This window comes from Helicoverpa zea, chromosome 30, assembly GCF_022581195.2.
Source record: "Helicoverpa zea isolate HzStark_Cry1AcR chromosome 30, ilHelZeax1.1, whole genome shotgun sequence".
NCBI lineage: Eukaryota > Metazoa > Arthropoda > Insecta > Lepidoptera > Noctuidae > Helicoverpa > Helicoverpa zea.
In genome coordinates, this window is record NC_061481.1 from 5,496,225 (window position 1) to 5,521,789 (window position 25,565).

Here is a 25,565-nt window from a genome sequence, read left to right on the forward strand (position 1 = left end):
AGATATTTTATAAAGATTTTGTTTTATTTCTCGTATTTTTTAACCATTGACTCGAAGATGAACCGATTAGGGTGCATTTGTAATCTATATATAAAAGAAAGTCGTGTTAGTTACTCAACTTATAACTCAAGAACGGCTGACCCGATTTAGCTGAAAACTGGCCGGGAGGTAGTTTAGAGCCAGGAGAAGGACATAGGATCTATTGTTTAAACCAAAAATCTGCCGGATGCCACTATTCCACGCGAACGAAGTCGCGGGCAAAAACTAGTTTGTAATGAAAGCTGATGTTTCAACCGTGGTTTTCCAAATTCTGCTCAGCCATTTTAAGGTTCGATTTATTTTGGGCCTGTTAGCTACTTAGAAATATACATTTAAGTGCACAATAATATTCGGTATTTAATAGAAATTATGTCGGTAGTCGAAGCCATAATCGGATAGGTCCCTTTTAGTACGAATTTCGTCATCAATCTTTTTCTAATGTCTATCTGCGGAAGCTGAGGACCAGTGTGCCACATGGAGCGACCGAGTTACGCTCGCAACCCGAAAACCCTTGATAAGACTGGCTACCTGTAACGACTGCCACAGATGTTCAAATTACAGTTTTTCCATCGTGTGCTATTATATGTAATAATAGTTAGAATTTAATAAAGTAAATATATAATAAAACTCATATCGGGCACTACTACGTATTTCGTCGTAAACATAAAAATATAAAAACAATAAACTATGAAATATATTGTTCTAAGCCGGCACGATAAGGAGATGGAATGTGCTTTACACAGAAGATTTTCTTTATTTTATGTGAGTGATTTTTCCCTTATATCATTTAAAGATGGATATTAAAAAGTCCATATATCGATACATTATTTATAGTAATGGAGATCAGAAAGCTGCGCAGGACATATTATAGTGCTCAAGCATTTGCGCAGACACAAGTTCATTCAATATTCCTTCACTCTTATAGCCCGATGGGATGGCAATCCCACACCACCGGAGAGAGATCATCTCTTCTGATGTATAAGCTGTATTATTGCCAAGTTGCATCAAAATCCATTCGATAAACAAACAAAGTCAAAATCATTTATTAAAGTAGGCAAATACGATTAGCACTTTTTAACGTCAAAATTTTATAAGAATGACAGCACCCCCAAAACGCCCCCCTTTCACCACTTCCTAGTGTTATGGCTGGAAAGAAGAAGCGGTGAAGAACAAACTTCCCAGCAACACAGCTGTCTATTACGATTTAATTATTATTAATTTATTTTACAATTATACAATTCAATTTCATCAATTATTAATTTAAAACACCGAACAATAGAAAATAAAATAAAGCACTTTCGTTCCACTTCAGAGCTGCCATCTGCGTTTATCTGTCAAATAATCATTAACATTATAATAGACCTTTTTAACAAGAATTTCTTTGATTTTGTTTTTAAAAGAACTGTCCGTTGATTCCAACAGATGAACCGGAATTCTGTTATAAATGCGTACACAAAGCCCCACAAATGAACCGTGCACCGTATGTAGACGATAATTAGGTGCGGTTAACTTATGATTATTTCTAGTATTAAAATGATGTACGTCGCTGTTTTTACTATATGAATCTAGGTTTTGCCTTACGTATATTATATTGGCATAAATGTATTGAGAACCGTAGGTATTAGTATTGAGAAACGTAGGTCAAACACACAAAATTACCTTTACAATATTAGTGCAATATCTTTCAGGTACGATAACATTCATAGAAGCAGTGAACATCAAAATAGATGGGCTCATAGATCTCGGACCGAACTGGAGTTACGAGTATAAGATCCTGAGTCCCGGAACAGCTAGCAGACTCGGAGACGCCAAGACCAACGATGACAGTTCCGAGGATCAAGACGATAAGCCGCAAAAACGAGTCGCTCACACAGACCACGACAAATTACAGCAAGATGAGGAAAGACTGACTCAAAAAGAAGCCAAAGTGCGAAAACAAGCAGCGGAGCTTCGGAAAACTGTCCACCATGAAAAACATAAAACTCCAAAAGAATCTGATAAACGCAAGAAAACAAAACACGCAAAATCTACTGAAAAAGTTAAACGAAAAACTGATAAAGGCGAGCGTAAACCTAGAAAGCACGAACGAAAATCAGATAAACATAGCAATAAGAAGAGTGAGAAACACAAGAAGAAAGATGATCATCATGAAAATAAGAACAAGCACGAAGTTAAGAAAAAGGAAAAACATCACGAGTTTGAAAAAATGCAAGAAAGTCTTGAAAATGATGATGACAAAAAGAGTCCCAAACATGTTACGTTCAGCTCCAAAAGTGAAGAAAGTTCATCTTTAATCGACAGCGATGAAGCAACCACGCCGAAAGAAGCCACAAGATTCGATATGTACGACTTTACTACTCCAAAAAAAGTCAGAAAACCCATCGATCCTTACGAACCAACGCCTGAGAAAGTTGAGAAATTTAAAGCAAATAGTAATGAAAAACATGGTCGGGTAAACGAAGATGCGGCTTCATTTATTGACGAAACTAATGCCGCATTTAATGAGAAACTTGCTAAGGGCCATAATTTAAATAAAACTAATGAAAATACAGGAAAAGTAGCTAGAGCGAATGGAACTGTAGTAACAAATGCGACTAAACCAACCACGACTGTAGTTACCACAATGAGAACCGGCGAGATATACGACAATAAGACACACAAAATTAAGGACGACGCCAAAGTTAATGACTTCACAAATCATTTGTACAAACAAACACTCAAAGTCTTCGACCTTGTTAAAAGCAAAACGAGTCAGTACCACGTTAAAAAGCAAATAGAAGAAATATCAAAAAGCTACGAAGATAAATTCAAAGAGTTTCTAGCTGATACCAAAACACAGAAAATAAAAACCAGGTTAGGAACCCAGAAAGTGGTTTTGAACACTATAGATATGTCCAATCGTATTTTGAACCGCTTGGTTAATTTTATGATCGGGGATATGGATAAGAAAGGTGTTTTGAGACACAATGTTGGCACAGCAAATATATTCCAAAAGGAAATACAGAAAGAACAAAAGCTGGAATTAGGACACGCCTGCAAAAAGTTCGGTATATGTCGCAGTGGGAAGGGCTTCCCAGAATTCTTAACTGACGTACTAACTATCCTCCTCCAGTGTGACGACAAGAAGTTCAAGCAAAGCATTGATGCCTTGACCGAGGTTGCAAAAAATACAAATTACCACAACGCGCTCGAAAGTCACACGGAACAGAAGTTAAAAGAGGCAGTCGACAAAATGGAGAGATTACCTGTAAGACTTTTACGTCCTATTTTCATGATATTGAAGAACGTTATTACGCATAAAAATCAGCCTTTGATCGTTGAGACTCTTAGTGCCAGTCATCGGGTCAACTCTACGCTGGCATTTTTAGAAATTATCGACTTACTTGATCAGAAGATGCCTAGAAACGAGTCGAATACTCTAGAATGGATAGACATAGAAACTAGCTTGAGGGACTTTGCAGATAATAAGCGATATGACGTTCAAGAGATAATGGAAATTATTATAAAGACCCTCAAGAAGACTTTGAGGGCTTTAGACAAGGATAGTCAAAGGATAGTATCGAAAAATCTGAATATAATTTTCGGTTAAGGTATTAAATGAATAATGTGTTAGTTTATTTTTATTTTACGAGGTTATTCCTGATTTTTGTCTTCTTCTTAGAACATAGTATAGTCTATAATAATAATAATAGCGTCAAGTCTAGGAATAATATCCCACCTTTAGTACGAACCACATATTCATGAAAAGGTCTTTTTAAGCGCAACATTTCGTATTAACGTAGCTCTGACGAATTGTCAGTACTTTAGAAACTAGAGCTTATTTAAAATTAAACTATCAATAGTTTTTAAGTTAGTGATCCCTTCTCTAGTAATCAGTTATATTTAGTATCTTATATACTTTATTATGCACGAAAAAAACACGTTTTTTGTGAGCCCCCCAAAATATTTATTTTATTATAGTTTTCAGTATTTGTTGTTATAGCGGCAACAAAAATACATCATCTGTTAAAAATTTCAACTCTCTAACTATCACGGTCCACGAGATACCTGGTGACAGACGGACGGAAGGACAGAGCAGCGAAAACAATAGAGTTTTACCCGTTGGGTACAGAACCCTAAAAAGGCATTTAAGCTTCACCAGAGGTTAGATAGGCAGTCTCTCCTTGTGGCACACTGGTACTCAGCTGCATCCGGTTAGATTGGGAGCCGACCCCAACATAGTTGGGAAAAGGCTCGGAGGATGATAAAATCATGAAATAAAACAAATCATATTTTATTCAACGTTTTTATTTTAATTTCTCAGTCTATTTAACAAAATAAGCCTCTTTAATGTAAATTAATATTACTTATACAATACCTAACTCGAGTTATTTAAGTTTGTACTTAAAATTAAGTGATTCTGTACTTTACAAGTTATTAAATGACAGGCTTAAATAATTTCTACCGTGGTAATTTGCAGTTGCGTACTTCTTACAATCTATACATGATTGGTTACGTATGCGTTCAGGGGCGCGATTCTCCTAATGTTATTTAAGCGACATACGATTCACATCCGACTGAGATCAAATCCCGACTCAATTACGATTGAAGCATATGTGGCATTCCGCAATTTTTTCTTGTAAATAAACGTTTTTATCCGTTTCTGTGATTCAATAATGAATCATATCGTCTGTAAATTATTTACGATTGCAATATGATTGTAGAGCAAACTTCCGTTTAGACCAAAATGGCAGACCAATTGCAAACCAATGGAATGTCGTTGGTATACGATTGGTCTTATATTAGTAGCAGAATGGCCGCTAAGGTTAAAACTGCTATTGCGATTCAATTTCTATTGAATTTTGTAATTATTAACTTAGCAGAGCCCCTGCATTCTACTGGGACTCTATGAATGATGTAGCTAACGTATGACCATGGTAGAAATATTTTCTTGTGTTTTAAGTACTTTTATTTCGTAACGTTAAGTTTAAATTAATCTTAATACCTACTAAAAAATATAATCTTCAAACTACATTTGAGAGTACGAAGTTTGAATATAATAACTTTACCTCAAACGGAGTTTAAAATAGAATAAATCAGATAAATTAAGCAAAATAATAAACTCTAAAAACTTAACAATTACATAAAATGTTGCCAGTGTAACAATTTTCTTACCATTTTGGTAGCTTTTTTTTCAACTTTTCTTAGTTTCAGCGTTTGATTTATCCCTAAATCTAATTAATAAGTACTGAGCAAACAAATTACAATACTTAATGCAATATTACTATTTTTTAAACAATCTTGTTTTATAAATGCGACAGAAACGTTATTTGCCACATTTTCACGGTAAAACGGCTCAAGCAATTACTACGACACTTTAGGTATTTTAATATTGACTGTATCCAGTCCTTCATTATGCCAGATCTCATCTTTATTGATTCAGCCCGATTACCGTGGAAACATAACAAACAAACAAAAGAATAGCTTTTTGATAAACTAATTGTAAAGGAACGGGGACATTGAGCTACCTCAAATAAGTAACTAATTGGGGTATTTAATAGGTTAAAAAGAATAATTTAACTATGTTTACTATGTTTTTGATTTTGTGTATCATCCTCTGTTGGCAGCTTGTGATTTTCTATGAGATTGAAGAATTGTGTCCATTACTACTGACGCTGCATTCACTTTGCTGCATCTGGGAAAAGACAATTATTTTGTAACAACAATATTTTAATATAGTTTTTTTATTTACAACAAAAATATCATACTACAAACAGAAATCCTAAAGTAAAAATATTAATTAACAAAAGAATATTTACATATCATTAAAAAATTATTATAACTATGTATCAAATGCTGCCGCTGCGGTTGCGGAGAACCTCAAGCGGTGGAAATATAGTGGCCTTGTCGGAAACTATATTTTCGAACCGTTTGGGGTTGAAACCCTCTGGTCGTGGGGTCCGAATGCCCACATTCTATTTAAAGATCTCTCTAGGCGGCTGGTTGACGGTTCTCGTGACCAGAAGGCTGGCTATTACCTCGGACAAAGAATCAGCATGGCGATCCAACGAGGTAATGCTGCCAGCCTCTTGGGCACGCACCCAGTTGACAGCGATGGGGACGAATTTTTTGACGCTTTTTAGTTGTTTGTTTTACTAGGATAGTTTTTGATATTTATTGTAAATATGTATTGTAAATAAAAAAATGTATCAAAAAGTAATTAAATAAAATTAAATTTGAAATACATATTTCATAGCTTAACTAGCTGTTTCTGTGCGTCTGCAAACTACTCTGGGAACATGGTTAAAAAAGTTGCCTATGGTGTTGCTTGATAAATGAGTTATCCAACACAGAATGGGCTGTCTTATGCCCGATTCTCCTAATTTTACTTAAGCGACATACGATTCACATTCGACTGAGATGTAATTACGAGTCAATTACGATTGAAGCGTATGTGGCATTCCGCTATTTTTTCTTTGAGATAAACGTTTTTATCCTTTTCTGTCATTCAATAATAAACCATTTTGTCTGCAAATGATTTACGATTGCAATATGATTGTAGAGCAAACTACCGTATAGACCAAAATCACCAAAATGGCAGACCAATCGCAAACCAATCGAATGTCGTTGGAATACGATTGGTCTTATATTCGTAGCAGAATGTCCGATATGGTTAAAACTTCTATTGCGATTAAATTGCAATTCAATTTCTATTCGATTTTGACATTATTAACTTAGGAGAATCGGACCCTGATTGTGTATATTAAGAATGATGGTAGCTAAGTAAAAGCCACATGTATCGATTGGTCATAAGGCTAAACAACGCTTGACGCGGTCGGTCCGTGGATGGATGACTTTGTCATGACGAGTTCCTCCGTGTTTCAGAAGTTTGGTGAGTTACCATTTGAATAACTTCAGGGTTTATATGACGGGTAGTCAGAAGCTAGTAAGTCTGACAACCAGTCTTAAGGTAGAGTCGCTGAGTTGAGAAGGTCAGATAGGGCAGTCGCTCCTTGTAAAGCACTGGTACTCAGCTACATCCGGTTGGACTGGAAGCCGACCCCAACATAGTTGGGAAAAAGGCTCGGAGGATGATGATTATTGTATTTACCTGGGGAACATATCGTTACACTTGAGGTCAGTCCAGCCGGTGAGCAGTTCATATATCATGGTGTCTAGCGCCTTGTTCGCTGCCAGCTCGCCTGTCAGCATCCGCAGAGCCACGCTGAAACAAAATAAACATTACATCATTAATTCAAGTAAGAATTCATGTAAGCAGTATAATTTAGTTCGATAGTTTATAAGAGAGTAATCTAAGTACTTTTAAATAGCAATTCGTTAGTTTTATGTGTCAAAAACGTCAGAGATTTTACACCCAAAATATTAATTTCCTTACAAAAATTTTCAAGGGACTCTCTGTCTGTCTCTCACCCCTTCCCCACCAAATCGATAGGATGAAAATGTTTGGTATACATATAGCGACTAAGTAAATAGGCTACTTTTTACCCTGTTTCGGGAAGTGATTCTCCTGGGACATGAGTGAAACTGTAGGGAACTGCTACTATTTGTTCATAATTTGAGACCCTGTCAACATCTAACAATCGTGATGCTTTAATTTCAGAACTTATAAAACAAAAACAATATTTTGTGCGAGTACATAAATGTTAAAGAACTTATGTAAGGAAACTGTTTTAGTTTTCTAGCGAAAATCTATGGAAAATTATATTATTCACTGGAGACGAAAGAGAATGAGCCCCACGATATAGGGTATCCTAGTGTGGGGTTCAGTGTCATTTAATAAGAATTATGCATGGACTTCTTTAGAAAATAAAGCTATTTTAGAAAAAAAAAAACACACACATTATAAACTCACCCATTTATCCTAGCCATAGTATTATAAGGCTGATTCAACTTAGTAGTGGCGACCAAATTCCTGCAGTACAGCAACCAAATACAATCCAACTCAGTATAAAAACTACCATTTGTACTGGCAACACCGTGCGTACTGTCAAAAGAGGTTTGTAAGTGGTTGAGTGCGTGAGTGTTGCCATCTATGTTGCGGGATAACTGGTTCTGAATGTTGCTAGCCTGCAGTTCTTTGTTTGAAATTTGGTTGAGGATGTTTCTGAAAAAAATGAGGATGTTTTTGTTTGATAATTGTTTAGAGTCATAGCCAGTTTCACTAGTCTCTGATAGCCTTTCGGGAACTTGTCTTTTTTTTAACGACGTCAAAAATCATCAAATGACCCCTCCCGCTGTGGGTCAGCAGCGGTGAGGGAGTGTCAGACTCTTACTGACTAAACAAAAAAAACCAGGGCCGCGGTAACTCTTTCGAACAATCCCGCAGCCCCGGCAGACCTTGGCCCTGTTGGGCCCCGCTGCCGGGAACTTGTCTGGCATATAAACCTTTACTTTTCTTTCATCTCAGGATATAACAGCAAGATCTGGCAAAGATTTACATACGATACAAGAATTTTGACGCTACAGCTACTTTATTAGGATTACTGCTGAAATTAACAGGGTTCTCAGAAATATGTTCAAGATTAATATATATTTTATAAGGTTTCATAGAAGGCGTACATACCTGGTGTTCTTGTAAGCTCTGCCGAGGTGTATGGCGGCGCGGGCGGTACTCATGCCGACTTCCATGATGTTCTCTAGAAGATTCTTCCCGATGTCCAAGTCGTCTATGGGGTCCTGACGGGGGGTTAGTCGTTTCCTGTCAAATAAACAACTAATCATTAATAAAAAAAAAAAAACATTTCAAAACAATAATTAGTTAGAGCCGAGCCGAGTTAACACGAACTTTAAATTGTTTGTGGTACGTGTGCCGTCTGATGACAATACATGACTAGCTAAGAAACGTAATTACGAATCCAATATGGCGGCCTCCCTAATATGGCGGACGTGCTAAAAACGTGTTTGTTTGTAAACTATTATTTTTTCTTAAGAAGTGTTTATAATATGAGTGAGTGTTACTTACAAGAATATGGATCCGTCATGAGCCACTTCGTTATGCTTGGACTCCACCTTGCTCGGGTCTAGGAACAGAGCGTTGAAGGCAAACACGTCGGGATCCTTCAGCATCTTGTTTCGGGCTATCTCCTGGAATATTTATTTTAAGTCATTATTTACTTTGTTTAATTTTTTAACAAGGCGTCTTTGAACATCCTTGACAGTCGTTACGGGTAGTCAGAAGCCAGAAAGTCTGACGCCGGTCTAACCAAGGGGTATTGGGTTGCCCAGATAACAGGGTTGAGGGGATAGGTATAGGCGATAGGCGACATCCAGTTAGACTGGAAGCCGACTCCAACATAGTTGGGGAAAAGGCTCGGAGGATGATGATTCTTTGCAAATAAATGATTTCTGTCTACTAAAGCATAAACATTAAAGTTCTCACCTGATTCTCCCAAGCCATCAACTGAATATTATGCAACAGCATCACATCCAGAGTCAGGATTCCAAACGAGACCATATCAGTACTATTTGTGACAATCACCTTCCTACTACTATTCAAATTAGTATAATTCTCCCCAAAATACATATCTTTTAGCTTATGCATGACAATCGTCACGTTTCCTTCCACCAGACTTTCATTCAAGGCTTTTAATAGAGATCCGAAGTCGGTGTCTGTTCTCGTCGTGTTGTTTTTGAAGTCGGGGTCTGTGACCACCCAGTCGTGTAACTCCTGGACTTTCTCGATGAGGTAAGAGGTCATGGTATTGCTTTGCATGTAATCGTCGTAGAGATTCTCGTCGTCATACAAGTAGTCGTCTTTAGCTGTGGAGAGAATATTTATATTATTTAAAAGGAGTAAAGAAGAGCGGAGATGCCTTAGGTAGGTCAGGCGACTCATCTAGGTCAATTAGGTACGATGAGTCATGTCCATCGTACCTAAATGATCAGTTACGAGTGAACTAACGAAGTATTCGGGTTCTTTGAGACATCTGTCAAACATTTTTGGCATTGCAAAAAAATGATGATGGGCAAAGATAGTAACGTTCCTCGTCCCTTGCACTCCTGTATTTTGAAAGTAGGGCCTCCATCGTCAGACGATAGGTCTGATAATATCTTAGCTGCATAACTAAATATAGGTATAATATATTTATATTCTAAGCATAGATTTTTTTATTGGAGCATGTTTGTTCGAGGACTTTACATAGAAGAAAGAAAAACTTAGGTATTCTACTATTAAAAAGTGAAGAACACTTACGACCCATATTATACATTAAATCCAAATCCTTATGTATATTTAATTCTGGCAACATCGGCTTGAAACTCGGAACTTCTTCTACCACCATCTTTGTTTCATTGTTTTCAATCTTTCGCGCCATTTTCTGTTCTTTAAAAGATTCCAAATTCAAATTATCTTTTGCTTTTAACTCTTCTTCAGCCGTTTCAATGACAGCTTTATCTTTTTTCTTAATATTTCGTTCTTCATGGAGTATTTCATCGTGTAGAGGATGAATTTGAGTTTTCGAAATGAGGTTTTTATGCTCTCTGTTGGCAACGATATTTTTGAATATGGAAAGTTTTTGCAAGATGGCGCTTTCTTCTATTTCGTCCGACTCTGTTGTGTATTGTGTTGGCGTGGGGTGCTGAGGAGCTAGGATTGGTTCCTGAAAAGATAATTATTAAATTAGAATTAAAACTAGCGACCCGCCCCGGCTTCGCACGGGATATCAATATTTCCCCACAATTTAATGGATGTTATTATACATATAAACCTTCCTCTTTAATCATTCTATCTACTAAAAAACACCGCATGAAAATAGTTTGCGAAGTTTTGAAGATTTAAGCGTACAAAGGGACATAGGGACACAAAAAGCGACTTGTTTTATACTATGTAGTGATGTAGGTTAAGCAACGCTTGGCGCGGTCGGTTTGTGGATGGCGAGTTCCACCGTGTTTCGGAGGGCACGTTAGGTTTTGGCTGTCATTTGAACATCTTTGGCAGTAGTTACGGGTAGTCAGAAACTAGTAAGTCTGACAACTATTCTTCTCGATTTATGAAGGAAGATAAAAAATTACGGCCTCAAAAAACTTAAGTAGGCTGGCAATTTTGGTTACAAAAATTAGTAAACAAAACCGACTCCCAAAAACACTGAAAACCAAAAAAACTATTCTTAGGTGCATCGGCCTAGAAGTCGGTGGTGTATAAACTCAGGTACATCCATTAGTAACTTACTTCTAGGCCGATGCACCTAAGAATAGTTTTTTTTCAGTGTTTTTGGGAGTCGGTTTTATTTTTTTGTAAAAAGTTTTTTTTTTTTGTTCATGTAACCATCTTCCAACTATTACAATACAAGTTCGACTATACAATGATACAGTGTTGACGAACTGATGTGTTGGTGGATCGGATGGTGACAAAAACTATTCTGCGTCCTTCTCCAGGGTCTAAGTTCCTATACCTACTTCCCCTCTAATTTTAATTGATCCAGCCGATCCGACGGGTGATGGCGTGACCAAGGGATATGGGGACGACGCGCTCGCTATTATCCATACTTTTATATTTAAACTATACAAGCTGTTGATTTGCATCCGTGCCATATTCAAGGAGGTAATTATGCTAATGATTCTCGACACAAATCAATAAAAAAATTGGTACGTAATTTTTTTCCTTTAATTTTTTTTCCGAATTCCGTAAATGTTATCTAGCCTTATTTAAAATTGGCGCGTATGTTACTGGCCTTAAAATCGTGCTGCGCCCTCACACAAACGCAAACACAAAGCATACGCAATGTTCATTCATAAATTTCATTCATAAAATTGGATTACTTCTGAAATACAACGACATTACAATGACAAAAAAGCAGTGCATATTAGTTATTTCCCATCTACTGTAATTCCATTCGATTATTTACGTATTGTATGTCCTCCTCCTGAACTATGGCACAAATGCAAATCAACACCTTGTATATATAGATTACCGGCGGGAACAGCTCCCTGGTGGTGAAGGCGTCGGAGCTGCCCCACTTGGTGATGACGACAGTCGCCAGCACCAGCGCCGCGCACACCGCGAAGCACGACGCGCTCGCTATTATCCATACTTTTAGAGGCACCTGGAATGTATGGGAGAAAATGTGTTGAACATCTATACTAGTATTGGCAGTCTTTAAGCCGGGTATCCACTTAAGTTCGCCGTGGTTCGCGAACGCGCTCGCTCCGCAAACCAAACATAATGGATACTTACGTCGTGATCGCGGAGCACGATCGGAGCACGGCGGAGCGCTCGGGAAGCGGTTTTTTGCGGGAACTCGGGGAGCGCAGTTTGTTCACTGATGTTGCAGCCTAAGTGAGTACACTGTACACGTTCACGTTCGCGGAGCACACAGTGTTCGCAAACCACGGCGAACCTAAGTGGATACCCGGCTGACATCAATGACTGTGTTTCGGATGGCACGTTAAACTGTAGGTCCCGGCTGTCATTGAACATCCTTGGCAGTCGTTACGGGTAGTCAGAAGCCAGTTAAAGCCTATTCAGACCTAAGCGGTATTCGCTACCGTCTGCGGCAGAGAAAACCCAGTGGGTATGCGATAATATTACTGTTCCTGTTCGGGATGCATGCCGCTGCTCCCGCGCGGTATGTACTTCTACCCACAGCGGCAGCGAATATCGCTCAGGTTTGAATAGGCCTTAAGTCTGACACCAGTCTAACCAAGGGGTATTGTGTTGCCCGGGTAACTGGGTTGAGGGGGTCAGATAGGACAGTCGCTCCTTGTAAAGCACTGGTACTCAGCTACATCCGATTAGACTGGAAGCCGACCCCAACATAGTTGGGAAAAAGGCTCGGAATATGATGAGGAGGTCAGATAAGCAGTCGCTTCATGTGCCAAACTTGTACTTAGCTGCATCCTTTAGGACAAAAACCCGACCTCATCGTTAATGTCGCTAAGATAAGGCTAGACAAATTAACTCACAGTAGTCTTATCAGGCACCCGATGTATGACAGTAGGTCTGGGCGGGAGGGGGCGGCGCGCGTTCGGCACGCGCTCGGGCAAGCTCGGGTATCCTCGGCTCCAGTCGGTCGTCGCCGTCGCACGACTCTCGCACGACGTCGAAGATGGCGGACGCTTCTCATAGTCGTATTGGAACATTGTTTCTGAAATAAATATTAACACAAAATTAAATACAGCACCAAAAGGTTAAAAAAACTAAGCGTGCTACTTGGAGTGACTGCCTATTTGACCTCCTCAACCCAGTTACATTTGTGGCGTTTTGTTAGAGCCAGTAGACCAGAAGAAACATTTGAGTTCGTTACAGTGCCGCATCCCAGTGGAATCCTACATTTACGCAATTTTTAGGGTTAGGTATAAGTAGGTAAAACTTAGCGCGAAGTCTTAGTAATGTCAGCATATTACAAAGACTTTGCTGTCCATACGACCGGTCTTCTGTCACAGGCTGTAAGTATCACAAGAAACCATGACAACTAGACAGTTGAAACTTTCACAGACGATGTATTACCTATTGTTGCCGCTATAATGAAATACTGAAAACAAGAATAAAATAAACATTTTATCAAGCTTCCTCCTATAAAACGTTATTTTTTAACGACACCCATAAAGGTACGGAAACAGTCGTACGCGAGTCCGACTCGCGCTTGGCCGGCTTTTAAGATGTCAATCTAAAATTGAGGAAGTAATTTTCTAGCAAAGACGCAGATAAAGCGTAATATACTTTACAACACATCGTCAAAGAAGTTTTAATTACGACGGAATAGCTATTTACTTACGTGGTTACAAATGTCTATAACTAGCTTCCGCCAGCGGCTTCGCCCACGTGGAGTTCGGTTATATCGCGTTCCCAACAGAATTATTCAAAAGTCCAGGATAAAAACTATCCAATGTTCTTTCTCAAGGTCAACTCTATCTCTGTACCAAATCTTATTAAAATCAGTTCAGTGGTTTGGACGTGAAAGCGTAACAGACATACAGACAGACAGACAGACAGACAGACATACAGACAGTTACTTTCCCATTTATAATATAAGTAGGGAAGTAAGCACTGTTTAATGACAGCCTAAGACCTAAGGCTCAGGATACCGTTAGCAACGTGAGGGAGTATCAGACTCTTACTGACTAAAATCCATCATGTTCCTTCGTAGGCCTTTTATGTACCATGGCCGCGGTAACTCGAACAATCCCGCAGCCCATTCTTTTAACTGCCTCTTACTAAACACTATAATAATAATTTATAGCTCAAAAAATTGCCAATATCCTACAGTCTATGTAGTAACCCAGCAATATTGCACATAGTCAATGTAACTTCCTATATAGTTTTGTACGATATAGCATTTAATAGCTAGTTTGTGACCGGCCGGTTATTCACGGTATCTTAGACACCAATGACTGTGTTTCGGATGGCACGTTAAACTGTAGGTCCCGGCTGTCATTGAACATCCTTGGCAGTCGTTACGGGTAGTCAGAAGCTAGTAAGTCTGACACCAGTCTAACCAAGGGGTATCGGGTTGTCCGGGTAACTGGGTTGAGGAGGTCAGATAGGCAGTCGCTTCTTGTAAAGCACTGGTGCTCAGCTGAATCCGGTTAGACTGGAAGCCGACCCCAACATAGTTGGGAACAAAGGCTTGGAGGATGATTATGATGATGATGGTACGATACGGTACGGTACGATGTGGTATTTTCAAGCGATGTGTAAAAATGATCACCTCGTGGCGCCACACGGAGCGACTACCTATTTGGCACCCTAAACTCAGGCTTATCCCTTAGGTCACTGGTTGTCAGACTTTCTGGCTGTATCGACTGTCAAAAATGTTCAAATGATAGCCTGGACGTAACAATTTATCGTGCCTTCCGAAACACGGAGGAACGTGACAAGATAGTCACCCATCCACGCCCCAACCGCGCTAGCCATTCGATGCTCGCGGCTTTGACTTAGCCACCAGCTCTTGAAGAATCTGGCCCCAACTATTTCCTAAAAACCGGCCAAGTGCGAGTCGGACTCGCGCACGAAAGGTTCTGTACCATTATTTATAAAACGGACAAAGAAACACGTTTGTTGTATGGGAGCCCCCCCCCCCCCCAAATATTTATTTAATTATAGTTTTCAGTATTTATTGTTATAGCGGCAACAAAAATACATCATCTGTGAAAATTTCAGCTCTCTAACTATCACGATTCATGAGATACAGCCTGGTGACAGACAGACGGACGGACGGACAGAGGAGCGAAAACAATAGGGTCCCGTTTTACCCTTTGGGTACGGAACTCTAAAAACGCACCCATCTATCTAGCAAGCTACTAGTCAAACGCACAACCTCATTCACCGCAGTTGGGTAAACAGGGTCATTGAACTCACGCGGATGCGACAGATAATATCCCATGATTACCAGAGCGTGATAAAGATCGCTCTTACGATGTTTGGCTGAACTAAGTAGCACGTGAGACTTCTACAGTTCCTACGCTAGTTATGGACCGTGGCGAGGCCTAATAGGTACACTATACCTATAGGGGCCTAGTGGGTAAAGAACCAACCTCTCGAGTATGAGAGTGTGGGGTTCGATTCCAGGTCAGGCAAGTACCAATGGCACTTTTCTCAGTTTGTATGTACTTTCTAACTGTACCTTAGACACCAATGGCTGATAAAAAGGTGAAGGAAAACATCTCGAGGAAACCTGGACTATATAGTCCGAAATCACCAACCCGCATTGAGCAAACGTGGTGAAATCCTTCTCAGTGTGAGAGGAGGCCGCAGCCCAGCAGTGGGACGATAAAAAAAAGGCTGTAACAGATCCTATAGGTAGTAGGTAAATACCCATAGTGCCCATCTTCATACTATGATTGCCTCGTTGGTCTAGCTGTCGCAAGTGCAGCTGCTGACCACGAGGTCTCGGGTTCCCGAGTCGGGTCGAAATCGCTTTGTGGGTTTTAGAAGACTTTCACAAAGCAGCCCGGAGCCCGGCAGTTGGTGATTGATACGCCCGACAGAGGAGCGAAAACAATAGGGTTCCGTTTTATCCTTTGTGTACGGAACCCTAAAAACCAGTGCTAGTAATTTATTGAGGAAGGCTATTGGGCATTTTTTATCCAGATATGGGAAGTAATTTCTCTAGAGATGCGGGTGAAACCTCACACTGAAACCTAGTAACTCAATCCAAGATAGTCACGTAATTTTTTAGCAAAATATTTACAGCGACAATAAAAGTAAATTGAAACATAGCAATTCACACGTTTCTTATTTGTGAATGTTCGCAATTTATTTTTGAATAATTTATGAGATTTTTTTTATTATATGCTCTAAAAGTGAGCGGAAACTATTTCAATCATTTTCAGTCGGTCTGCTACTGACTGAATACCAGATCTTTGTAATATGCATACTACCATTCATATTCATATTTATTTATGAGTCCAAACAAACTATATCCGTCGACTTAAAGTGTGTTTTTTATCTTTTTAATCCCACGGGACGTAGGCGAAACCGTAGGGTTAGCATACACATATTAATTAACAGGTTCAAAGCTGTGACTGTAAATTGCAAACAATTCTTTATTTACACTTGAATGACTCATATTAGGTAACTATGTAATTACCATTTTGTATTTCTAATCTATACTAACAAAATCCTACTTATATTATAAATGTGAAAGTTTGTGAGAATGTATGGATGTATGTTTGTTATTCAATCACGCAAAAACGGCTGGACCGATTTGATTGAAATTTCGTATGTAGATAGGTGATACCCTGGATTAACACATAGGCTACTTTTTATCAACACACCACGCGGGCGAAGCCGCTGGCGGAAGCTAGTAGAGACATATATACTTAATTAATATATACTTTCTTTGTTTGTACTCTGCAGAAAAAAATCTTTCACTGTTGGAAAGCTACTCTATACCCGAATAACATAGGCTATATTTTTCCAGATTCAGGAATAAAGCATAGTTTACACGACGCCAACACTGGCAGACAATAAGACTGGCAACCATCGCTGGCTTGGAATTTGCCTCAGTTTTTCAAGCACTGGCGAAAATAGAGTGCCCGTCTATTTTCTAGCCAGTGACCTCCGCAGGACTGGCGACAGCATAACTGGCTTCGTGTAAACTCTGCATAAGTTCCCCAAGACGCGAATGAATCCGTGGGAAACAGTTACCAGTTTTAAACGACAGCCCATATTGTCAAGTCAAACAGTAAGGTTGTTAAAACTACTATGACGTATTTCAAACTTGACGTGAATAGGTATCGTGCTTCTGACTCATAAACACATTGTTTGGTAATTTTTATTATATTCTATTAATTTGAAAGCGTAGCACAGTTGCAAAAGGCCAAAATAGAATGGTAGCATTTATATTAATATCACAAATGTACATTTGACTCGAGATTTTTCTGCGGGATTGTTCGAAAGAGTTACTGCGGCCTGGTTTTTAGTCAGTAAGAGTCTGACACTCCCTCACTGCTGCTAATCAACAGCGGAAAAAAAACGAGATTTTTAACCACCGACGCAAAAAGAGGGATGTTATCAGTTTAAACCCTGGTGTTAAGCGCCTGAAGTTGGTGATTGATACACCGTGCATCGGAGAGCACGTAAATGTCGGTCCTGTGTCTGACCTCTCTCCGGTGGTGCCGGATTGTCGTCCTATCGCGCGCTGAGAGTGAAGGAATAGGGAGTGCACTTGAATCTGCGCAAATGCTCGTGCACTATATGTCCTGCGCAGTTGGCTGATCTCCTTAATGAGACCAGCCGCTATTTCGACAATCGGCTTGGACGCCACTATAATTATGCAGTATAGCATGTAGCATGTAGGTGTAGCATATATATGGAGTATAGCATATTATTATATATATATATAGCATGGAGTAAATCCTGAAATGAGGCCTCTGTTTTCGGCATTTGCGACATAAATATCAGTTATTTCAATCCGTGCTGTCCGCTTTATTTTCCTACATGAAAAGTTTCGTTAATTTCATGCATATAGGTGAGTATACGTCAATTGTTCGCAGTTACGAATATAGATTCAGTAATTTGGTATTCAAATCAGTAAAATACTGTTTGTTTGCTAACTATGAGTTGTTTGGGTATATTTATCGCTTTATTGGGCTAGGTATTTGGAAATCTTTTACGTTATTGCGGTGGAAACTGAAAAGAAAGCGTCTATGGAATTTCTTGCCGGATCTTCTCCATGAGACCAACTTTTTGGTACGGTGCAACTAGTGTGACGTTTCATAGGAGCCTGCAAAGGCCTTTTTGAAATAAAAACTTTTGTCTTTCGCTTTGAACTTAAATTTGAATTTTATTTGACTTGCAGTTGAGTACCAATGTGTTCCATGGAGCGACTGCCTATCCGACCTCCTCAACCCAGTTACCCGGGCAACCCAATACCCCTTGGTAAGACTTGTTTTAAGACTTTCCTGCTTCTGACTACCCGTAACAATGCCAAAGATGTTCAAATGACAGCCGGGAACCAACAATTTATCGTGCTACATAATCGATCGATCCTCGTGGCTTACTACCATACCATCATCTCCATACAAGGGCCCGATTCTCCTAAGTTAATAATGTCAAAATCTAATAGAAATCGAATCGCAATATGATCGCAATAGCAGTTTTAACCATATCGGGCATTCTGCTACTAATAAAAGACCAATCGTATTCGATTGACATTTGATTGGTGTGCGATTGGTCTGCTATTTTGGTGATTTTGGTCTATACGGTAGTTTGCTGTACAATCATTTTGCAATCGTAAATCATTTGCAGACAAAATGATTCATTATTGAATGACAGAAAAGGATAAAAACGTTTATTTCAAAGAAAAAATAGCGGAATGCCACATACGCTTCAATCGTAATCGAGTCGGGATTGGATCTCAGTCGAATCGGGTCGAACGTGAATCGTATGTCGCTTAAGTAAAATTAGGAGAATCGGGCCCCTGGTCTATGAGCTCGATCGACGGAGTAAGGAGAGTTGAGCGGAGATGCCATATTGCAGGTAGATCAGGCGCCTTCTTCTAGCTCACATTCGTACGGTGGGCATGACCAAAACGATCAATTACGAGAGAACAAACGAGGCGTTCGGGCTCTTTGAGACATCTATCATCATTGATTTTTGGTATTACATAAAATGGGCAAAGACGGTAACGTTCCTCGTCCCCCGCTCACCCGCATTTTGACGCGCTACTTTCTTAGGAGATTTTCCGTTACGGTACCTCCGCTAGTAATTTTGCTCTCTATGATCCGATCAAACTATTGGCCGACTAAAAGTTTGCAGCGTGCGGTAATTCTTACAACATAATTATGTATTCTACTTTCTTACCTTTGTTATAAGGAAGTTAAGTAACGCAGTAATTGGTTATATCTCGCTATAATGTTACGTATAGTATCTAAACTACTTTTTATAAAAAGCTAAGGGATCAGTTCGACAGTACCATATTATTGTATTGTCATCAGAACTACACACAGCTGACAATTTTCATGACGCTACGATCCTTCGAGGATGGTTATATTAGTTACCTAAGATGCCATTACATAGTTACGTACAGGGCGACCTATTAAAAACGTGTTGAAAATGTTACTAGGAGAGACCTAAACATTTTTTTATTCGCAACTTTAAAGAGTATTATTGAAGACCTAAGAAATAGAACTGGCCTTTACCTTGGAACTAAGATTTTTTTTTCAATAGACAAATGGCTTTATTGATATTTTTTCAAGTAATGTGGCTAGCAACAGGAGGGTTAATAGAAAATGGAATCGTTAAAAAGTTTTTATATAATTCATTACCTAAATTCATATTATTGAGACCTTAGATTCCCTTACATAGTTTCATCGATGGTCGGTCGACATAATAAAAGCGATGACGGTCATAAGTGCTTGTAAAGGCTGTCATTGAACATCCTTGGCAGTCGTAATGGGTTATCAGAAGCCAGTAAGTCTGACACCAGTCTAACCAAAGGGTATTGGGTTGCCCGGGTAACTGGGTTGAGGAGGTCAGATAGGCAATAGCTCCTAGTGTAACACTGGTACTCAGCTGCATCCGATTAGATCGGAAGCCGACTCCAACATGGTTGAGAAAAGGCTCAAGCAAAGGCAGATTCCATTACATAGTCCACGACGGAAGAGCAGATCCTGGAGTATATCCGGTCCAAGACCAACTGGACCTTGAGGGTGGAGAAGTTGGAGTCGCGCCATAACACGAACTTCAATTCGTTCATGGTGCGAGTTCCAACTCATCACATCGAGACCTTCCTCAAGGAAGAGTTTTGGCCGAAGGGTGTCGTCTATCGGAGATTCCGAGGATGGCTACGCGACACTTCGCAGCGTAACACGACGCCGATACTTCGTGTGCATTAGTTTTATGTTATTAAATATAAAATATGTATTAGTGTGTGTTATAATATTTATGTATTGTATTTTTATATGGGCCTTAGATGCCTGATTCAAATATATAAATAAATAGTTATACCTAGAGAAAGGTCGAAGTTAAAAGTGTGCTAAAAATGGACTCGTTCAGTGAACTTGGGCCTTAGTCCGCAGTAACAGAATGCCTAGTTATCTGCTTACCTAGATATTAGAATACAGTTAACAGCAAGATGCCTGCGAAGGTTCTAATATATATACCGTTATACTGACGCAGCCATGTGAAGCGGGACCGTGAGTCGCTTTGTTTTAAGCTCAGGGGCCCGATTCTCCTAAGATAATAATGTCAAAATTGAATAGAAATCGAATCGCAATATGATCGCAATAGCAGTTCTAACCATATCGGGCATTCTGCTACTAAAATAAGACCAATCGTATTCCAATGACATTCGATTGGTTTGCGATTGGTCTGCTATTTTGGTGATTTTGTTCTATACGGTTGTTTGCTCTACAATCATATTGCAATCGTAAATCATTTGCAGACAAAATGATTCATTATTGAATGACAGAAAAGGATAAAAAAGTTTATTTCAAAGAAAAAATCGAGTAGTGATTGGATCTCAGTCGAACGTGAATCGTATGTCGCTTAAGTAAAATTAGGAGAATCGGGCCGCAGTTTTCTATTAATAAGACAAGAAACTTTTGCTTACAGATGGAAACTTGAGGAGTAGGTAATAGATTAGTGTAAGTATTCAATACCTAAAATTGTCCTTAGCTCACATACTAGGCTATAAGCCTAAGCCCACCATGTAAAAAAACTTGTAGAACGTAAATAAATGATAACAATATGAATATAGCATCCAAACTCGAACTTTCTCAAACTGAAAAATGTTCATTCAAATTACTTTTCGAACGTCAAAAACAAAAGACAGCTCAAAACGCCCGCCCTTCACCACTTCATATGTGATTTTGCTGGGAAGAAGAATTGCCGCAACAAACTCCACAGCAACACATGTCTGTCTGTTAGGTTTTCTATAATCGGGTAAACAGTCCATTTTTTTTAACGACGTCAAAAATCATCAAATGACCCCTCCCGCTGTGGGTTAGCCGCGGGGAAGGAGTGTCAGACTCTTACTGACTAAAAACCGTCGTCTTCCGTCGTAGGCCTTTTATGTACCAGGGCTGCGGTAACTAAACAGTTCATCTTGAAGTGTTAAATGGCAGAAGTTCACAAATACTGATATAGGTATCTCTAAGCTAATTGGTGAAAGGTAACACGTGACTGGGTCAGTAGACTCTTATATTAGCGCATAGGTTCTAAAAGATCTGGCCAGCTATGTGAAGTAGAAAGCAAGGTTATATATACCAAAAATATTTAGGTACGGAGTTTTTAGAAAATCTATAACTGTTCTTATGAGTCAGCGGAAAAAGACAACATAGACCTCAGTTTTTTAGGGTTCCGTACCCAAAGGGTAAAACGGGACCCTATTGTTTTCGCTCCTCTGTCCGACCGTCCGTCCGTCTGTTACTAGGATGTATCTCAAAAACCGTGATAGACAGTTGACATTTTCACAGATGATGTAATTCTGTTGTCGCTATAACAACAAATACTGAAAACTAGAATTAAATACATATTTTGGGGGCTCCCATACAACAAACGTGATTTTTTTGTCCGTTTTATAAATAACTAGCTTCTGCCAGCGGTTTCACACGCATCCCGTGGGAACTACTTCCCGTACCGGGATAAAAAGTAGCCTATAGCCTTCCTCGATAAATGGGCTATCTAACACTGAAAGAAATGTTCAAATCGGACCAGTAGTTCCTGAGATTAGCGCGTTCAAACAAACAAACAAACTCTTCAGCTTTATAATATTAGTATAGAGTATAGACATCAACATTTTTTTAAAGAAATTTTTGATCAAAGTTTTCAGTCGGCCTGTTGGTTGATACCGGCTAAATACCTGATCTTTGTAATGTGCGTACTACCATTCAGCTTCATAGGTATACTTCATAGATTTATGAGCCCAAACAAACTATCGGCCGACTAAAAGAATAGTAGGTATGCGAGAGCTCTATGCATGCATTTAGAAATACCTACCTAATATATTAAGGACCAAACGAAACAAACAAAAAAAAACTGGCGCCTTGAGAACCTCCTCTTTTTTGATGTTGGTTAAAAACTCGAAAAACGGCGCGGTCGCTCTATGGGTATGGGTAACCATATTGTCATGACGAGTTCCTCCGTGCTTCGGAAGATACGTTAAATTGGTGGGTCCCGGCTGTCATCCATCATCATCCTCCGAGCCTTTTCCCAACAATGTTGGGGTCGGCTTCCAATCTAACCGGATCTGACCTCCTGTCATTTGAAAACATTATATGTAATTTAGATCTCCACAGATACCTGTTGGAGCCGACCTAAGGGGGAGGCCTATGTTCAGCAGTGGACGTCCTATGGCTGAGATGATGATGATTATGATATGTAATTTTGCTCTGCCTATGTGATTTGGTCAAAATTGACCGAATTATATTGTACTGACATGTGAACTGGTGAGTTGGGTGACATTTTTGGAACTGTGTTTCCCACGATTTCACATACATTTTGAGATAATACCAGCTTGTGACTATGAAATGAGATCTATTTTATCAGTTCAGTTTTATTAGGTCGACCTGTATGTAGCTATGTAGTGGTATCTTCCAAGGATCGCAGCGTCATGAGAATTGAACTTGAAATTAGCAGCTGTATGTAGTTCTGATGACAATACAATAATATGGTACTGTCGAACTGATCTGATGATGGAGTCGGAAGATATGAATTTGAACTTTTTAGTTTCACTAGCTTTTATATATCTGTATTTTTGTTTTTTTTTTTTTCAGTTGTGAGTAAATATATGCCGTTTTCCTCAACGACGTTTTTTTTCCGGACTTTTAGAAGGCGAACGTGGGGCCGTAACCAACACACTAAAGCGTTTTTGAGACAACTTTAATGATAGTATTCATGGTGATACAGTTTACTTATGTTGTTGGTGAACTTGGGCTTCATCATCATCCTCCGAGCCTTTTTCCCAATCATGTTGGGGTCGGCTTCCAGTCTAACCGGATTCAGCTGAGTACCAGTGCTTTACAAGAAGCGACTGCCTATTTGACCTCCTCAACCCAGTTACCCGGGCAACCCGATACCCCTTTGGTTAGACTGTTGTCGAACTTGAGCTTCAACTAACACTTTTTTTACTTAGAGGGTGCTGAGTACAAACAATTGGCTTCCACAATACATTTCATTCAGTTGTATTTCATGAAGCTTTTAAACATACTGTTTCATAATTTGTGTATCTGTGGAGATCTAAGGGGGAGGCCTATGTTCAGCAGTGGACGTTCTATGGCTGAGATCATGATGATGTTTATTTCGTCACCGCCTTCTAGCTAGACCCATGATAGCACCTTTTTTTTTAACGACGTCAAAAATCATCAAATGACCACTCCTGCTATGGGTTAGCAGCAGTGAGGGAGTGTTATGGCGCATCCACACATGCCCGGCGGAATTTGCCGGCATCTGCCGCATCTCAGCCGCGGCACGCGCGGCTTTTGGTTGCCGGCGGCAGTTTGCTTGCGGCTTCGATACGGAGTGGTAGTGTTGTCGTATAATTTCATAGAAGTAAATAACGAAATGTAAATAAGAGTCTCCTGTAGCCAGGTATCTCAAAGTTGAAAGTAGTTCTCAAATTGCTAGTCGATCGGAAGCTGACACAGCATTTCTCTAGCGGGTGTCAGTTTTTGATATCATGGGTCCAGTTAAATTCAGTAATATTTCAAATTCTTCACTAGAGATACGAAATTTCGAACGAATATTTCTTCGGTTTATGTCATCCTTTCATCTTCAAGTATCACGGACACATTAGGCCTATTTCGTAGACTTGGTCTGACCCAATATCTTCGTTTGATTTTGCGGTTCTTTTTACGAATAATAACATACAACACTACACTTGCGATACACGGAACTATATCATAGTCCAACACCTTTCAATCCTACGTACACGACTAACTTCGACGAAAGTCACAACACTACTGCGAAAATTGCAACCGCATCTGCAGGCCGCCGGCAACCGCCGGTAAAGCCGGCGGCCTGCATTCAGCGGCAAGGCGGTCTGAAACCCGGCGGCATAAGCCGGCGGCATGTGTGGATGCGCCATTAGACTCGTACTGGGTAAAAACCGTCGTGTTCCGTCGTCGGCCTTTTATGTAGGTACCAGGGCCGCGGTAACTCTTTCGAACAATCTCGCAGCCCCGGCAGACCTCGGCCCTGTTGGGCCCCGCTGGGGTTGCTGACATCTCTATGATAGCATTTTAAAGTCTTTTTTTTGGCTTTTGACTGTTTTGAGAATTTTTCTTTCCAGCCTTTTGAGCACGATCAACGCTGACAACGATGCAGATGAGTTTTTTGATACTAATGGTCTCTGCACACAGCGGGCGCGGCGCGGCGGGACGGGACGGCGACGCGACACAATGTACTAGATCATCGCGTCGCGTCCCGTCGAGCGGGACGGCTCTGTGTGGCGGCCTCCGTAATATCTAGTACATTACAACTGCTCAGCGTCGCGTCGCCGTCCCGTCCCACCGCGCCGCGCCCGCTGTGTGCAGAGACCTTTAGGTAATTGTAATTCCGCTTTATTTCATAATTTGTTAATTGTTATTTGTTTAATATAAGGTTGCATTATTACTGTAAATAACTAATGATACTCCTGTAAGAAAGTGTTAAACTTTTAGAACCTCTTACTTTTTGGAAAGTCGCTTATAAATATATTAAAAAACTTGCAAGATACTTTCTATTCAAAAACTTTGAATAAAATGTAAACAACGCTTTTGACCTCTTTTTTATAGTAATAGTGTAAAGATGAGGACCTTTGTTTGTTTGTAATGAATAAACTCAAAAATGTGTGGACCGATTTTGTATTTTTTTTTCACCATTAGAAAAGCATGTAAATAAAACGTTTTTGACCTTTCAACTTTCTTACGGTTCATACTTCAGCCGGGTATTGAACCCACAATCCGCGCAAACTATCCCTTCTCAACTAACGTGTTACTCAATTAAGATAAATAGGATAATCTTTCTAAACGCAAGTCACAGCAAGAGACATAATTTTATAACTACATACACATAATTACTCACCACAAAAAAGTGTTACAAAACCACTTCAAAAACCAATATTTTTTATGCCAAATAACACTTTTATATGAACACTAAAATCTAC

The 25,565-nt window shown here is 39.6% G+C and overlaps 2 protein-coding genes across 2 annotated transcripts; one reads left to right on the forward strand and one right to left on the reverse strand.

Annotated features, from left to right (window-relative positions):
• Positions 1-583: 583 nt before the first annotated feature.
• LOC124644592 lies at positions 584-3,628 on the forward strand. Its single transcript, XM_047184072.1, has 2 exons — positions 584-801; positions 1,728-3,628. The coding sequence occupies exons 1-2, from the start codon at positions 768-770 to the stop codon at positions 3,626-3,628; spliced, it is 1,935 nt and encodes a 644-aa protein (XP_047040028.1). The 5' UTR covers positions 584-767.
• A 682-nt stretch (positions 3,629-4,310) lies between these two features.
• LOC124644706 lies at positions 4,311-25,565 on the reverse strand. Its single transcript, XM_047184218.1, has 10 exons — positions 25,484-25,565; positions 12,940-13,121; positions 11,949-12,080; positions 10,232-10,637; positions 9,419-9,798; positions 9,002-9,123; positions 8,603-8,737; positions 7,892-8,143; positions 7,130-7,243; positions 4,311-5,713 (listed from the first exon to the last, which is right to left on the reverse strand). Exons 2-10 carry the CDS (start codon positions 13,114-13,116, stop codon positions 5,629-5,631), a joined length of 1,803 nt encoding a protein of 600 aa, XP_047040174.1. The 5' UTR covers positions 13,117-13,121; positions 25,484-25,565; the 3' UTR covers positions 4,311-5,628.

Excerpts from the sequence above, each read along its gene's own strand:
- LOC124644706 (XM_047184218.1), bottom strand. The coding sequence starts at position 13,116 with ATGTTCCAATACGACTATGAGAAGCGTCCGCCATCTTCGACGTCGTGC. Across the intron at positions 10,638-11,948 it reads CCAGGGAGCTGTTCCCGCCG|GAACCAATCCTAGCTCCTCA; the intron begins GTAATCTATATA and ends TTATCTTTTCAG. Across the intron at positions 8,738-9,001 it reads CATGACGGATCCATATTCTT|GAAACGACTAACCCCCCGTC; the intron begins GTAAGTAACACT and ends TTTATTTGACAG.
- LOC124644592 (XM_047184072.1), top strand. The coding sequence starts at position 768 with ATGTGCTTTACACAGAAGATTTTCTTTATTTTAT. Across the intron at positions 802-1,727 it reads GAAGATTTTCTTTATTTTAT|GTACGATAACATTCATAGAA; the intron begins GTGAGTGATTTT and ends AATATCTTTCAG.